The sequence below is a fragment of the Dama dama genome, chromosome 13 (genome assembly GCF_033118175.1).
Source record: "Dama dama isolate Ldn47 chromosome 13, ASM3311817v1, whole genome shotgun sequence".
Taxonomy (NCBI): Eukaryota; Metazoa; Chordata; class Mammalia; order Artiodactyla; family Cervidae; genus Dama; species Dama dama.
Window position 1 is genome coordinate 29,898,725 of NC_083693.1, and position 14,981 is coordinate 29,913,705.

At 52.1% G+C, this 14,981-nt stretch overlaps 1 protein-coding gene across 8 annotated transcripts in view; it reads left to right on the forward strand.

Moving 5' to 3' along the window:
• Positions 1-14,981, forward strand: part of ZNF710 (zinc finger protein 710) — a 72,835-nt gene that overhangs the window by 54,689 nt on the left and 3,165 nt on the right. For 6 of the 8 annotated variants that reach the window (XM_061158710.1, XM_061158711.1, XM_061158704.1 and 3 more), the window contains 3 exons: positions 4,342-5,827; positions 9,006-9,197; positions 9,822-10,237. In XM_061158710.1, the coding sequence (XP_061014693.1) occupies positions 4,370-5,827; positions 9,006-9,197; positions 9,822-10,211 (2,040 nt within the window). In that variant the 5' untranslated portion in view covers positions 4,342-4,369 and the 3' untranslated portion in view covers positions 10,212-10,237. Of the gene's footprint in view, positions 1-1,958; positions 2,109-4,341; positions 5,828-9,005; positions 9,198-9,821; positions 10,238-14,981 lie in introns of those variants that run through there. The other 2 variants (XM_061158708.1, XM_061158705.1) reach the window with 2 other exon arrangements.

Sequence of the window (14,981 nt, forward strand, 5' to 3'; positions counted from 1 at the left end):
GGCTCCTGCCCTGGGCAGCCTGTGCCAGGATGTTAAAAAGGAGGGCTGTGGCCTGTGAGAAGGAGCGGGGTGGAGACGCAAAAAGATGGCCCAGGAAGGAGGGATGATGGCATCCGGGTTGCAAAGCCCCCAGCTTCCCAACCCCCGGCCCCATGTGAAATAGGCGGACAAACACGCGTGTGAAACGCTGGAGAATTAGATTCCCTCTGTCTTCTTTCTCCAGGCCTCTGTCTCAACAAACACAGCTCCTTCTCCACACACACACAGACACACACACACAGCCTGCCTGGCTGCCCCAGTGAACACGCAGCCCCTTCAGCATGCATTTACTGGGTGATATGTGTCGGTTAAGCAGGGCCTGACCGGCAGGTGGGTTAATCAAGGCTCCCAGGAAGAAGTGCTTTCTGAGTGGAGACCCAAGGAGAGAGGGGCTCTAGCTGCTCTGGAAGGGGACCCCCATTGCCCAGTCCGGCTGGAGCCGTGGACCAGCCAGACAGGAGCAGGTCAGAGGCTTCGCGTTTGTCCTGGGTCTGCCCGTGCATTCCTGCTGGCTCAGGAGCCTGAGGAGGGAGGGCTCAGAGCCAAGACATGGCCCCCCAGGTTGCACAGACGGCGGAGCGGAGCTGCAGGTACCGAGCCTGGATGGGCCCAGGTGCTGACCCAGTGCTGCCCTCGCTGCCGGGGCACTGTTTTGTCTTTTAGTTCCCCAACCAGGGATCGAACCCATGCCCCCTTCCTTGGAAACAGAGTCTTCAGTACTGAACTGCCAGGGAAGTCCCCTCTTAGGGCACTCTTGAACTTGCTAGTTACACCTCGGATTCCCGGGCCATGGAATGTGGTGCCCTCCACCACCCACCCCCACGGGGTTGTTTAGGATTAAAAGGCTTGCCTAGGACCTGCTGAGCGTTTGTGGTTAGTTGTTGGCAGCTCTGTTCCTGCACTTGAGCACAAACCCCTCGAGAGCAAGGACTGTGGGCAGGTCCGCTTCTACAGCCAGGCACGGGCTCAGCCCCGAAGTAAAACCACCAGCCTGTTCCCGTGGGAGGGGGATGCATGGTGGCCGGGGGCAGGTTCAGCTTGCACCTGGGTTCCTTGTGTGAGCCTTGGGAGTGGCCCTTTTGCTCTTAGAAGGTCGCTCCTAACAGGGCTGGAACGTTACATGTCCACCCTCCCTGTGGGGGGGGCCGCCCCAGACATGTGCTTCCACGGGCAGGCGCTCATCTGCCAATGTGTGTGTGTGCTCAGTCGTGTCTGACTCTGCGACCCCATGGACTGTAGCCCTCCAGGCTCCTCTATCCGTGGATTTTCCAGGCAAGAATATGGAGTGAGTTGTCATTTCCTCTTCCAAGGGATCTTCCCGACTCAGGGATCAAACCCACGTCTCCTGCATTGGCAGGCGGTTTCTTTACCGCTTGTACCACCTGAGAAGCCCTCATCTGCCAATGGAGTGACGTTATGGGTTTCTTCGCTCCCATTCCCTTCAGGTGCTAGAAGAGGGGTGCGGCCAGGGACTGGGGCCTGGAGCAAAGCACAGGGGATATGGAATCTAGAAAAATAGCACTGATCTACCTATTGGTAGGGCAGCAGTAGAGACACAGACATAGAAAACAGACTTGTAGAAAGGAGAGGGTGAGATGATTGAAGAGAGTAGCCTGGAAACATATACATCCCCATGAGTAAAACAGGAAGATAGTGGGAGTTCGCCATATGACGCAGGGAGCTCAACCCTGGGGCTCTGTGACAACTTGGAGGGGTGGGATGGGGTGGGGAGGTGGGAGGGAGGAGACATCTGTATACTTAAGGCTGATCCATGTTGTTGTATGGCAGAAACCAACACAACATTGTAAAGCAATTATCCTCCCATTAAAAATAAATTAGGTGGGATTTGGGGGGGAAAGAAAGAAAAGCACAGGGGAGGGACTGACATCTCTGCCGACACGCTCATCTCATGTCCTCAGCACCCCAGGATTGAGGCATCACCTCCCCCTCGGCAGAGATGAGGAAACTGAGGCTCAGGGTATGACAAGATGAGCCTGAACCAGAAACGCAAAGTCCAGATCTGAAATCGGAATCCAGGCCAAGTCCCAGCACAGGCTGCGCCGCTATGGGTCAGTCCCTCCCCTCTGCTGGCCCTGCCCTGGGGAAGTCTGGAAAAAGTGCTGAGCTGCCTGTTTTCTCAAGCCCACAGCTGACAGGAGGGCTGCCGCTGGGCGCTGCTGGGCGCTGGGTCAGATGGGCTGCTGTCCTCCAAGGCAGTGAGGCTCCCCGCCTGGGGAGGCAGGGGGGTTGCAGTGGGCACAGCAATCTCCTTTGGACACCACGGGGGACCTCATTGCCTTTCATCTCCAAGCACAGGGCCCCACCCAGAGCAGGGATTTAGCAAATTATTTGTTGCAATGATCAAATGAGTCTTAGTCTCTAGAGGCTGATGTAGAATCACCCAAACCTTTGATGAATTTGGGACCCCAGAATGGAGAAATCTCCCAGGTCTGTGGTTTTCATCCGAAAAGTCTGCTTCTTTGAGGACTTCCCTGGTGGTCCAGTTAATTTTATTTATTTATTTATTTTGGCCATGCCATGCAGCATGGGGGATCTTAGAGTTCCCCCGACTAGGGATGGAACCCTGCATTGGGTTCCCCCCTGCACTGGGAATGCAGAGTCTTAAACACTGGACCCCTCAGGGAAGTCCCCCCTCCCCCATTCTTGGATGGGGAAACTGAGATGCAGAAGTGACTTTGCTTAGTCACTTGTATGTGACAGAGCTAGGACTTCAGGCCAGGCTGCCTGACTCCCAGCTGAGTGTTCTTAACAATGCGGGGTGGGAGGGTGAGCTCTCTCCATCAGGGCTAACCACCCCCTCCCCACAACCCCCAGCCTGTTCCAGAGGTTTTCCTTCCATCTGAGCCCCCTTCCACGAGAGCCCTGCTTTAAGCTTAATAGTTTAATCTTTAGCGTCCATTTCAAGGAGGCTAAAATTCCTCTCTGGGGTATTTTATTTTTAGCCAGCTTCAGGAAGGGGAAGCTCCTCTGGCCTGTTGGGGGGAGGGAGACACCGGCCGGGAGCCTGCTTCCTGAGGAAGGGCCGCCGCCATGCACCTGATCCTGGCCGGGAGGAGAGCCGGCGAGGCAGGCAGGAGCCACCCCAGTCCTGTCTTCCCCCTTCCTCATGGAGCGCCTCTGTTGTGCTGTGCTGGGTACCGAGCAGGGGGGCAGGGTGCAATCCGATGAGTACCCCAGGCCAGGGAGGAGGCCCTCCCACATCCCGGCTGTCAGGGAGAGCTGGGAAGCAGCTGCGGCAATGTCAGGGAAGCCTGGGGAGCTGGTGGGAGGAGCCAGGAGCTCAGTGGGGCTGGGGAAAGGGCACCCGGGTGGGAGAACCCTGTGCAAAGTGCAGAGGGCACTGGTGTGGCGGGTCCCCTAGGAAGGCAGGAAGCCGACGCCCTGGCTTCGGACCCGGACGGGTGGGCTCAGTGGCTTTTGTAGAAACACCTGTTGGATCAGAGAACGTGGCTGTGAAGCTGGGAGCTGGTTTTAGCATTCACTTCAGCCAGTCATCTCCAGCTTGTTAGCCATCACAGACTCCTTTCAAATCAGATCTTTCATGAAATTCCAGGGTACATATCAGACACAGCTATATTTTAATCGGTGTAAACTTAGGTCGTTAAACGTGCAACATTTAGCTAATCAAGAGCAATGACCTGTTTTGCAAGGCACAGTCATTTAACATCAGGGGTGACAGGTGGTAACTGCTGTCTGAGCTTGGCCTCGGCACCTAATTTATTTTTGTGTATTGCCTTGTTCTTGCCCAATATATTTAAAAACCCAAAACACCACATTCACATGGCCAAGGAAATGGTGACAGTTGTTTAACAGCTCACTGGACAGTCCCAAGGTCAGTGTAAAATTAATTATACCTTGGCCACAAAGCCATTGTGTAGGGACAAGGTATATATTTCATTTAGGTAAAGATGGGTTTTTTTAACATCAGTTTTTAAAAGAGCAGAATCTTTAGTGTTTGCCATTTTGGATCCGATTCTTTGGGTAACTCCTGTACCACTGGGGAAACCTAGCCTCCCTATTTCACAGATGGGAAGACTGAGGCCAGCAAGGGGGCAGGGCTTACCCAGGACCCCCACAGGGAGATGGAGGCTAAGGAAGATCAGACACACAGAGGATGTCATGGCTCCCCGTAATTACCCAGTGCCCTGTTCCCAAGGCAGGAATAGAAAGATGTTGGGGACAGACACAGTCAGACTTGGGCAAGCCCTCGTTGAGTGTGTATCCGTCATCCCTCTGGCAGCCTTGAGCTGGCGGTGCTAATGTTCTGTTCTCTTCCCGTAGCGATGCCCTCCTAGCCAGCCGCCGCGGGATGGAGGGCTTCATGGACTCAGGGACACAGACTGATGCTGTGGTGGTGCTGTCTTTGGCTCAGGCCGCCGTGCTGGGCCTGGTCTCGGAAAATGAGCTCTTTGGAGCCACCATAAGCGCCGAAGCCTTCTACCCGGACCTGGGGCCGGAGCTGGCCGGGGCGGCCATAGGGGAGCCCCGGCCCCCCGGCCCCGACGTCTACCAGCTGGCCTGCAACGGGCGGGCCCTGGAGGAGCCGGCTGAGGAGGAGGTGCTGGAGGTGGAGGCAGCCTTCGAGAAGCACACCCGGCGGAAGACGCGGCCGCCCGTGCGCCTGGTGCCCAAGGTCAAGTTTGAGAAGGTGGAGGAGGAGGAGGAGGTCTACGAGGTGTCGGTGCCCGGCAGCGATGACAAGGATGCCGGCCCAGCAGAGGCCCACGCCGAGGCAGCCAGCGGTGGCTGCGAGGCCCTGGTGCAGAGCAGCGCGGTCAAGATGATTGACCTCAGCGTCTTCAGCCGCAAGCCCCGGACGCTGCGGCACCTGCCCCGCGCCCCGCGGCCGGAGCTGGACGTAACCCCTTTTGACCCCCACTTTCCCGACCCGGCCCGGGACGCCTTCCCCGAGCCTAGCATGGCGCTGCCCAGGCCGGAGGCCCTGCCCGTGGAGTGCAACTTCGAGCCACCGCACCTGCCCCCACTGAGCGACCCCGAGCCCCCCACCATGGAGTCCCCGGAGCCCGTGAAGCCGGAGCAGGGCTTCGTGTGGCAGGAGGCGGGCGAGTTCGAAGCGGACGCGGCCGGCTCGACGGTGGAGCGCCACAAGAAGGCCCAGCTGGACCGGCTGGACATCAACGTGCAGATCGACGACTCGTACCTGGTGGAGGCCGGCGACCGGCAGAAGCGCTGGCAGTGTCGCATGTGCGAGAAGTCCTACACGTCCAAGTACAACCTGGTGACGCACATCCTGGGCCACAACGGCATCAAGCCACACTCGTGCCCGCACTGCAGCAAGCTCTTCAAGCAGCCCAGCCACCTGCAGACGCACCTGCTGACGCACCAGGGCACCCGGCCACACAAGTGCCAGGTGTGCCAGAAGGCCTTCACGCAGACCAGCCACCTCAAGCGCCACATGCTGCTGCACTCGGAGGTCAAGCCCTACAGCTGCCACTTCTGCGGCCGCGGCTTCGCCTACCCCAGCGAGCTCAAGGCCCACGAGGTGAAGCATGAGAGCGGCCGCTGCCACGTGTGCGTCGAGTGCGGCCTGGACTTCTCGACACTGACGCAGCTCAAGCGCCACCTGGCCTCCCACCAGGGCCCGACTCTCTACCAGTGCCTGGAGTGCGACAAGTCCTTCCACTACCGCAGCCAGCTGCAGAATCACATGCTCAAGCACCAGAACGTGCGGCCCTTCGTGTGCACCGAGTGCGGCATGGAGTTCAGCCAGATCCACCACCTCAAGCAGCACTCGCTCACCCACAAGGTAAGGGCGCCGTGCGCCACCCCGCACCCTGGCCAGACCTGGCCCCTGGGAGCTCCCGGCCGGCCACACCCCCCCAGGGCCTCCTGAGTCTCTGCTTTCTCTTCCTGCTGAGCTTGCATCCAGGGCTTCCCATACTGCTGGATGAGACCACTTAGGTGGTGAACGTTTCTTTCTTTAATATTTGTGTGCTCAGTCACTTGAGTCGTGTTCGACTCTTTGCAAACCCCGTGGACTGTAGCTCTCCAGGCTCCTCTGTCCATGGGATTCTCCAGGCAAGAATAATGCAGTGGGTTGCAGTTTCCTCCTCCACGGGATCTTCCTGTCCCAAGGATCAAACTCACCTCTCCTGCATCTCCTGTATTGCAGGCGGATTCTTAACCACCAGACCACCAGGGAAGTCCCAAATGTTTCTTATTTTTATTGTTATATTTATTTTGATGTTGTTGTTCAGTTGCTCAGTTGTGTCTAAGTCCTTGCAACCCCATGGACTGCAGCACACCAGGCTTCCCTGTCCTTCACCATCTCCCGGAGTTTGCTCAGATTCATGCCCATGGAGTCAGAGATGCCATCCAGTCATCTTATCCTCTGTCGCCCCCTTCTCCTCTTGCCATCAATGTTTCCCAGCATTGGGGTCTTTTCCAGTGAGTTGGGCTTTTGCATCAGGTGGCCAAAGCATTGGAGCTTCAGCATCAGTGCTTCCAATGAGTATTCAGGGTTGATTTATTTTAGGATTGACTGTTTTGATCACCTTGCTGTCCAAGGGACTGTATACGACTACTGGAAAAACCATAGCTTTGACTAGATGGACCTTTGTCAGCAAAGTGATGTCTCTGCTTTATTTTGATGAGTGTTAGGAAAAAGATGTAATTGAAATTAGTTTTTGTTTATTTGAATTTTGGTTTGTGTGTGTATGTGTGGTTTGGGGGATTTTTTTTTTTAAAGATATGAACAGTTTTTCTATTTAACAACCAAAGACATGTTTCTGAATGTGGTTTCTCCTTGCTAATCCTGACACCTGCAATTCAGATGCAGGTGAGCAGAGAGGACACATCTGCCACCCTGCTGGGCCCCCTTAGGTCAACAGCAAACCCTCTGGGAGACTTGCTGGGCTGCAAGCCTGGAGCTTTGCAGGAGCTTCAACCCCAGTGTCCCAGGTGCTCTGAAATTAGTTTTTTAAATAGTAAAACTTTATTCATTTTAAAACATTTGAACTGAAGTGTTTGAAGAATCCCTGCAGGACCCAAGGAGCACAGTTGGAGAATCGCTGATTTTCCATCTCACAGCTGGGAGGACCGAGGCCAGAGAGAGGCCAGGATGCCGTGGGGAAATAGATGAGATGCTCAAGAACACAAAGGGCTCCCCTTGCCTCTTGTAATTACTTGAGTCTATCAAAAGCACGTGACTCTCTTAAGCAAATACTAAATATATTTCATTGTAGAAGGGAGTGAGGGACTTCCCTGGTGGTTAAGAATCCACTTTCCAATGCAGGGGACACAGGTTTGATCCCTGGTGGGGGAACTAAGATCCCACATGCCAAAGGGCAACTAAGCCCACAGGCCACAACTACTGAGCCTGTGTGCTCTGGAGCCCATGTGCTACAACACGGACCCGATGCAGCCAAATAAATATTTAAGAAAAAAAAAAAAAGCTTTAAAAAGGGAATGAATGTAAAGAAAAATATTTGTTATGGAGAAGTACAATTGGTTCTAGATATTATGAAATGAGGGAAAGTGGCCTGTGGAGACAGATGGTAGAGCAACACTGTCCTTGTCCACAGTGTCTTTAGACATGGCCACGACCAGTTCTCCCCTACCTTCCTCCCTCCCTGGAGGGTACTAGCCACCCTGACTTTCAGCCAACGTCACCTCCTTTGAGGGGCCTTTACATCCAGACAGGCTGGAATGAGGCCTCTCAGGTCCCACCATCCCACTCTGGCACTTGACCTGTCCTGAGGTTTCCACCCAAATCCAACCAGCTGAGTGTGCATGGAGCTGGGGCTTCCTAGGTGGTGCTAGTGGTAAAGAACCCACCTACAATGCAGGAGACATAAGCAACTCCGATTCGATCCCTGGGTCAGGAAGATCCCCTGGAGGAGGGCATGGCAGCCCACTCCAGTATTCTTGCCTGGAAAATCCTTTGGACAGAGGAGCCTGGCAGGCTACAGTACATGGGGTCGCAAAGAGTCGGACATGACTGACCAACAGAGCATGCATGTGCATAGAGCTACCACTCTCCAGAGCTGTGGCCTTACAGATGCTCCAGGTTGAACTCGTGTCCTTGTCTCTCACAGTGGACATTGCAGTGAGTAGGGGAGAAATACCCTGCCAAGCCAAGAATCTCGCCTGTCCCAGCCCTGGGAACTTTTTTTTTTAATATATATATTTTTAAATTTATTTGGCTGCACTGGGTCTTAACTATGGCATATAAGACCTAGTTCCATGACCAGGAATCAAACCACAGTCCCCTGCATTGGGAGCGCTGAGTCTTAGTCACCGGACTACCAAGGAAGTCCGCTTGGGAACTTTTTCTGCTGCAACAGAGATGACTGCAGATTTCATTGCAGGTGCTCCTCCATTCAACTGGTGTAGCTACCTAGACTGTAATGTTAAGAAGGATTCTGAAGCTGAATCTGGCCTCAGCCCTAAAACCAGATGATTGCTTATTTATGCCTGCAGGGGGCTTGGGTGATGAAAATAGAGAGTGAAAAGTACACGTGCTGTCTGCTTGCCATCTTTCTCCTCTCTTCGTAGAATTAAAAATCCCCACAAGTCCACAAAGTGTTAAAGAAATAAATAAATAATACTGTGAAGAAAAGGGGAAAGCAAAAATCAAAGGCTGATAAGATTGAAAACATTCCCGTGATCAGCCTCAGTGTATGCAGTGTACACATCATGCACGAAGTCAGCTCCCCAAGGGCAGGGCCCCCTGGTGGTCACACACGTCACCTTCACTGTGTCAAGCCGGCACACACAGGAGACAGTGTCTGCCGAGAAATAGACACTGGGCCCATGGGGTCGCAAAGAGTCGGACAAGACTAAGAGGCTAAGAAACAGCAAACAGCAGGAAGTCATTTCCCAGAAGCCCTGATGCTCGGGTCCGCACGAACACACTCCCAGAAGCTGTGTCCATCTTGCGGTCCTGACCATGGCTCCCGCCTACTCCCCCTACCCCCCAACAGGGCGTGAAGGAGTTCAAGTGCGAGGTGTGCGGCCGGGAGTTCACCCTGCAGGCGAACATGAAGCGGCACATGCTGATCCACACCAGCGTCCGGCCCTACCAGTGTCACATCTGTTTCAAGACCTTTGTGCAGAAGCAGACCCTCAAGACCCACATGATTGTCCACTCGCCCGTGAAGCCGTTCAAATGCAAGGTACCAGACCCTCGGGCCCCGGGGCAGGACTTGCTCACAAGTAGCCCTGGCATGTGATCACAGGAGGCAGGACCCAGGCTGGGCAAAGACCCCCCACCCCACCCTACCCCACCCCCCATTGGCTGAAACTGCTGGGTTCTAGGGGGTGGCGGGTGGGTGGTGAGGGTTGAGGTCCTACAAGCTACTGAATTGCTGCTTTTCTTTGGCCGCACTGAGGCTTGTGGGATCTTAGTTCCCCAGCCAGGGTTGGAACCCAGGCCCTTGGCAGTGAAAGTGCAGAATCCTAACCACTGGACCTCTAGGGAATTCCCCTTAGTTGCCTTTTGAGAGCTGGGGGTGGGGGTGAAGGTCGCAGTGCAGCCTCAGGGAAGGAGCCCAGGCCAAAGACTCAGTGCTGTCGGATCTCCCAGCCCTAGGTCTCAGCCTCGGCTCGGGGAGTGTGGGGCAGACCCGCAGGAACGGTGACCTGCAAGCAGGGGCCCAGTCCTCGGCCTCTGGGGTCACATAGCAAAGGACAAAGGGGATGCGATTCAGGCCCAGCCATGGAGGCGGGAGCGGCTGGGGGCCGGGGGAGGACAAGCCCCCAGGCTGACGAGGCCCGGGCTGAGGTGGGGTGTGTTCCAGGTGTGCGGGAAGTCCTTCAACCGCATGTACAACCTGCTGGGCCACATGCACCTTCACGCGGGTAGCAAACCCTTCAAGTGCCCCTACTGCTCCAGCAAGTTCAACCTCAAGGGCAACCTGAGCCGGCACATGAAGGTGAAGCACGGCGTCATGGACATCGGCCTGGACAGCCAAGGTGGGTGGGCCACACGCCGTGGACGGAGCAGGAGCGGTCCTGTCATGGCGCACTCAGGAGCCTCCTGTCCAATGAGGGGAGTGGGGAGGCTGGCCAGGCCCGAGACCTCACTGGGGTGGGCTCAGGTCTGGAGAGGGGGCTCCCCGGAGGGCCATCAGCGTGATAACGATGCGACATTTATGTATTCTCCAAAGGATTTACGTGGGCTCACATAAATAATAATAAAAAGAATATTTGTTGAGTGCTGTGTGCCAAGCCTTTATTAACTCATGTGACCCTCACTGTGGGGTTGGCTCTGTAATTATCACCATTTTACAGATGCAGGCATTGAAGGATAGAGAAGTTAGGGAACTCATGCAAGATCATCACTGAGACAGGGCATTTTTAACACATTATTTGACCGGAGATGTGTGAATATGTCTTTTATTACCCAGACGTTATTGACTGGAGACATAGCAATATGTTTTTAGAGAGTGATACAATTAACATCACCGTGCAAAGTTATTAAAGCTTAAAATTGATCAAGGGTTCATTATACAATTTACAATTGTCGTCATTCACATTTTGCTCTGTTAGACTTTTGTTCCAACCTTGTGTGTATTATAAACACAAGTTTATTACCATAAAATTTCAAAAATGACGCATTATGAAATTTTGAGTAAAACAAGAATTTTTCAGTGGATTTTATGCAATTACTTCCTCTGATTTTCTAAGCTACATACATACTAGTGTCTCAGAAGATGATGGTTCTTCAGAATATAGTTCTGATTCAGACAATGTATTAGACCAACAAAAAGACCAAAAAAAAACCTTAGTGTTTGATTTGGATACTCAAAGCAAAAATGAAACTCATGGTGCTGGAGAAGACTGTATAGGTGTGTCAGGTATAACTATTGAATGTAATAATCTGCAAAGTGTTAGTGAAATAACAAAATTAATATTTGGCCAAAATAAAAATCACTGGTCAAAGGCATTAGTTTCTGCAAAAATCCCCCAGTTGATAATGAGCGTAAAAATGGAGGGGAAGGAAAGTAACAAAAGGGAAAATGCCAACTGAAAGATAAGGGAGAGCCAGGTGAGGTCACAACCCCAAGTACAAGTGGGAAGTTCTGTGGGCATGCAGAGGGGAGCCCTGAGCTTCCCAGTGGCCAAGGCAAAAAGGGTAATACAGTCAGTCACACTCTTCCTAGTGCCAGGCGGAAGGAATGCAGCCCACATACTCAGACTTTTGCTCACCTCTGCAGTTGGCGGAGGTTTCATTGGCTATGGGTTATAACATCCCCACGTGTTAGTGATGACCTCTCCCCTCAACACTGGTCAATAGTGGAAGCACCTTATTCTTTCTGGCCTCATGGGGAGGAGACACGTTAGAGATTCTACAGGAAGGAGTAGACAGCCACACTTTCAGAAGGTTTCTTGTATAGTCTGGAGCTATTTGACTTTCTGGAGTTCCTTCCAAGACGCATAGCTAGGAATGTATGTCGACAATCACTGGGTGGGTTGACTTGCCGTGTGAGGTTACTCACAAGGAGCCAATCAGACGCTGGGGTGTGGTGGAAATAACCCTGATTTAGCTTTGGAACAGTGAGTGGCCTGGGGTCTTCTGGTAGAAACAGTGTCCTCAGTTTTCCATCCTCCCTGGGTGAGGATGAAACGCTGTTGGCTGCATACAGATGCTCTGGTGCACCTTCTTTCTTAGTGTGTGGTTCTAGGACCAGCAGTGTTGGCATCCCCTGGGATCTTCTAGAACTGCAGACTCACCTCCACCCCAGACCTGCTGAATCAGGATCTGCATTTCAGAAAGATCCCTTGGTGATTTGTTTGCACTGGAAAACTTGAGAAGCATTGAATGAAGTGATGGTTTTCAAATTTGAGCCAGGGAGCATGAGAATCACTGGAGGCTTGTTAAAGTGCTGAGTCTCAAAAAAAAAGAAAAAAAAGTGCTGAGTCTCAACCCCCAGAGCTTCTCATTCTGTAGGTCTGGAGTGGGGTCAGACCATTTGCATTTCCAAGTTCCCAGGTCAAAGGGAAGCTGCCGGTCAAGAAACTCACATTGGGAACCTCTGATCTAAGCTCTAGAGAACCGTTCTTAAACTTGACTACACATGGGAATCACTTAGAGAAGTTTTAAAGTGCTGATGCCTGAATCTCAGCCACAGAGATTCGAATGTAATTGATTTGGCGTGTGGCCCAGGATCCGGATTTTTTTTTTTTTTTTAAGCACCTTAGGTAATTCTATGCACAGTAGAGTCTGAGAGCCAGTACTCTAGTGCATCTGCTAGGAAGCAAACCCACCAGGAGGGACAGAGCAGAACTGGTCCTTTGAAAGTAGCTGTCCCTATAGACCTCAGGTGTGGCTAAGGCATAAGCTCTTTCTATCTGAGGTCAGCAACCAAGGATGCCTACGGTGGCTTTCTTCCTGATTGTACCAGATGACAGACATAAAGCAGGGATTGGCATGGGAATGGCTGGGGCCCAAGTCACTCATATATAACCTTGGTCTGAGAAACTTAGGCTTGATCTTGTGCGGGAGGAAGGTAGAATACATTCTAGACAGAGGTATCCAATAAACTATAGGACTGTAATTTAAGAGGTAGATTAATGTTTTTGCAAAAAAATAAAAATGGTACAAATTGTTCCCTGGGGCCAACTGGAACTGCCAAATAGAGTTAATCACAGAAGTTGGGAGGGTAACAAGAGACTCAAAGGTAGAAATTTTTCCTGGGTCTTTATTTTGTTGTTGTTGTTGAGTTGCTAACTTGTGTCCAACTCTTTGCGACCCCATGGACTGCCACACACCAGGCTTCCCTGTCCTCCACTATCGCCTGGAGTTTGCTCAAATTCATATCCAGAGTCGATAATGCTATACAACCATCTCATCCTCTGTCCCCCTCTCCTCCTGCCCTCAATCTTTCCCAGCATCACAGCTCTTTGCATCAGGTGGCCAAAGTATCAGAATTTCAGCTTCAGCACCAGTCCTTCCAATGAATATTCAGGGTTGATTTCCTTTAGGATTGACTGGTTTCATCTCCTTGCAGTCCAAGGGACTCTCAGGAGTCTTCTCCAGCACTACAACTTGAAAGCATCAATTCTTCAGCCTTTATGTAGCTTACTTTTAATCAGCTATATGATAGGAAAGTGTGGCACTAGGATTTGAGGAAGAAACAGCCTAGGGTCTGTAAGATGTGGTGCAGTTGACCTTGTGTCAAATGCCATGGACACAAGTAACAGACACCCCATTCAGACCACCTTAAACAATAAGGAAATAAATTAAGAAGTGACTTGCAGTCCAGGTTATCTGCAAAGTTGACTGATTCAGCCCCTCAGCAATGACACGGTGAGACTCCCTCTGCCCACAGCATTGGCTGTGATTTTCCTCATCGTCACAAAATAGCTGCCAGTGGTCTTTAGGGAAATATGCTTCCTTGTTCACCTCCATTGGAAGAGCAAGAGCATGCTGTCCCTTGCTCTATGAAACCAATGAGAACATTCCCAGAACTCACTAGTAGGCCTTTCCTCATGATTCATTGGCCAGAATTGGGTCCCATTCCTCAACCTGAGCCACTCATTGGCAAGGAGTGGGATTACCATTCAATCAGTGTTTCTCAACAGGGGACATTTATTTGACCATGTCTAAGAGACATTTCGGAGAAGGCAATGGCAACCCACTCCAGTACTCTTGCCTGGAGAATCCCATGGACAGAGGAGCCTGGTAGGCTGCAGTCCATGGGGTCATGAAGAGTCGGATATGACTGAGCGACTTCACTTTCACTTTTCACTTTCATGCATTGGAGAAGGCAATGGCAACCCACTCCAGTGTTCTTGCCTGGAGAATCCCAGGGACGGCGGAGCCTGGTGGGCTGCCGTCTATGGGGTCGCACAGAGTCGGACACTACTGAAGCGACTTAGCAAGCAGGCAAGCAAGGCAAGAGACATTGGGGCTTTCCCGGTGGCTCAGACGGTAAAGAATCTGCCTGCAATGCAGGAGACTCAGGTTCGATCCCTGGGTCAGGAAGATTGCCTGGAGGAGGAAATGGCAACTTATTCCAGTATTCTTGCCTGGAGAATCCTATGGACAGAGGAGCCTGACGGGCCGCAGTCCAAGGGGTCGCAGAGTCAGGCACGACTGAGCAACTAACACACAAGAGACAGTTGGGTATCACAGCTGGGGTGATGTTATTGGTATCTAGCTGGCAGAAGCCACAGATGCTGTGAAACATCCTACAATGCACAGGCCAGTCCCCCCCAAAAAAAATCATGGCCCAAGATGTTAATAATGCCAAGGTTGAAAAACCATGCCTTAGACTCATCAAGGCTACCCCTGGGCTGGGTTCTATTTCTTCCCAAACACATCTAGGTAGAATGCACACTGGGACTCAGACATAGTCCCTGCCAGCAAGCCTCCCAGTGTCCTCAGGGCCTCCCTCCCTTGAAAACTCAGAAGGCAGCCCCACCCAGGCTTCCACCTCTGTGGAGTTTTCTATCTGGCTTTGTTCCAACAATAAGAGCTTTATAAAAGATTTCAATTTGATAAGATGACAGGAGGCCTCTTAAAAGAGTTTTTATCTCATCGTCTTTGTTTACCTACCTTGAGTGTTTGGCCTTGGAGAGCAGGCCCAGAGGATACAGCTGGCACCAGGAGAAACAGCCCTTTGAGGTAGTCACAAGTAGATCAAAACAACAGCACTTGCTGGGTGCTCCTGGGCAAGTTGATTAACCTCTCTGAACTTGCTTCTGCTCTCCTAAATGGGGTCACTGTGAGCATTCAGGAGATGATACATGTGAAGTGCCTGGCATACAGTAGGTACCAAATAAGTGGTGTGGCCAACACGATACAGCACAGGAATCTTTCATATGGGAAAGGGGATTAATGAGTCATGTTGCAAAGAATAAACGAGGTTTTAGTGACTTAGGGGGCTTCCCTAGTGGCTCAGATGACAAAGAATCTGCCTGCAAAGCGGAAGACCTGGGTTTGATCCCTCGGT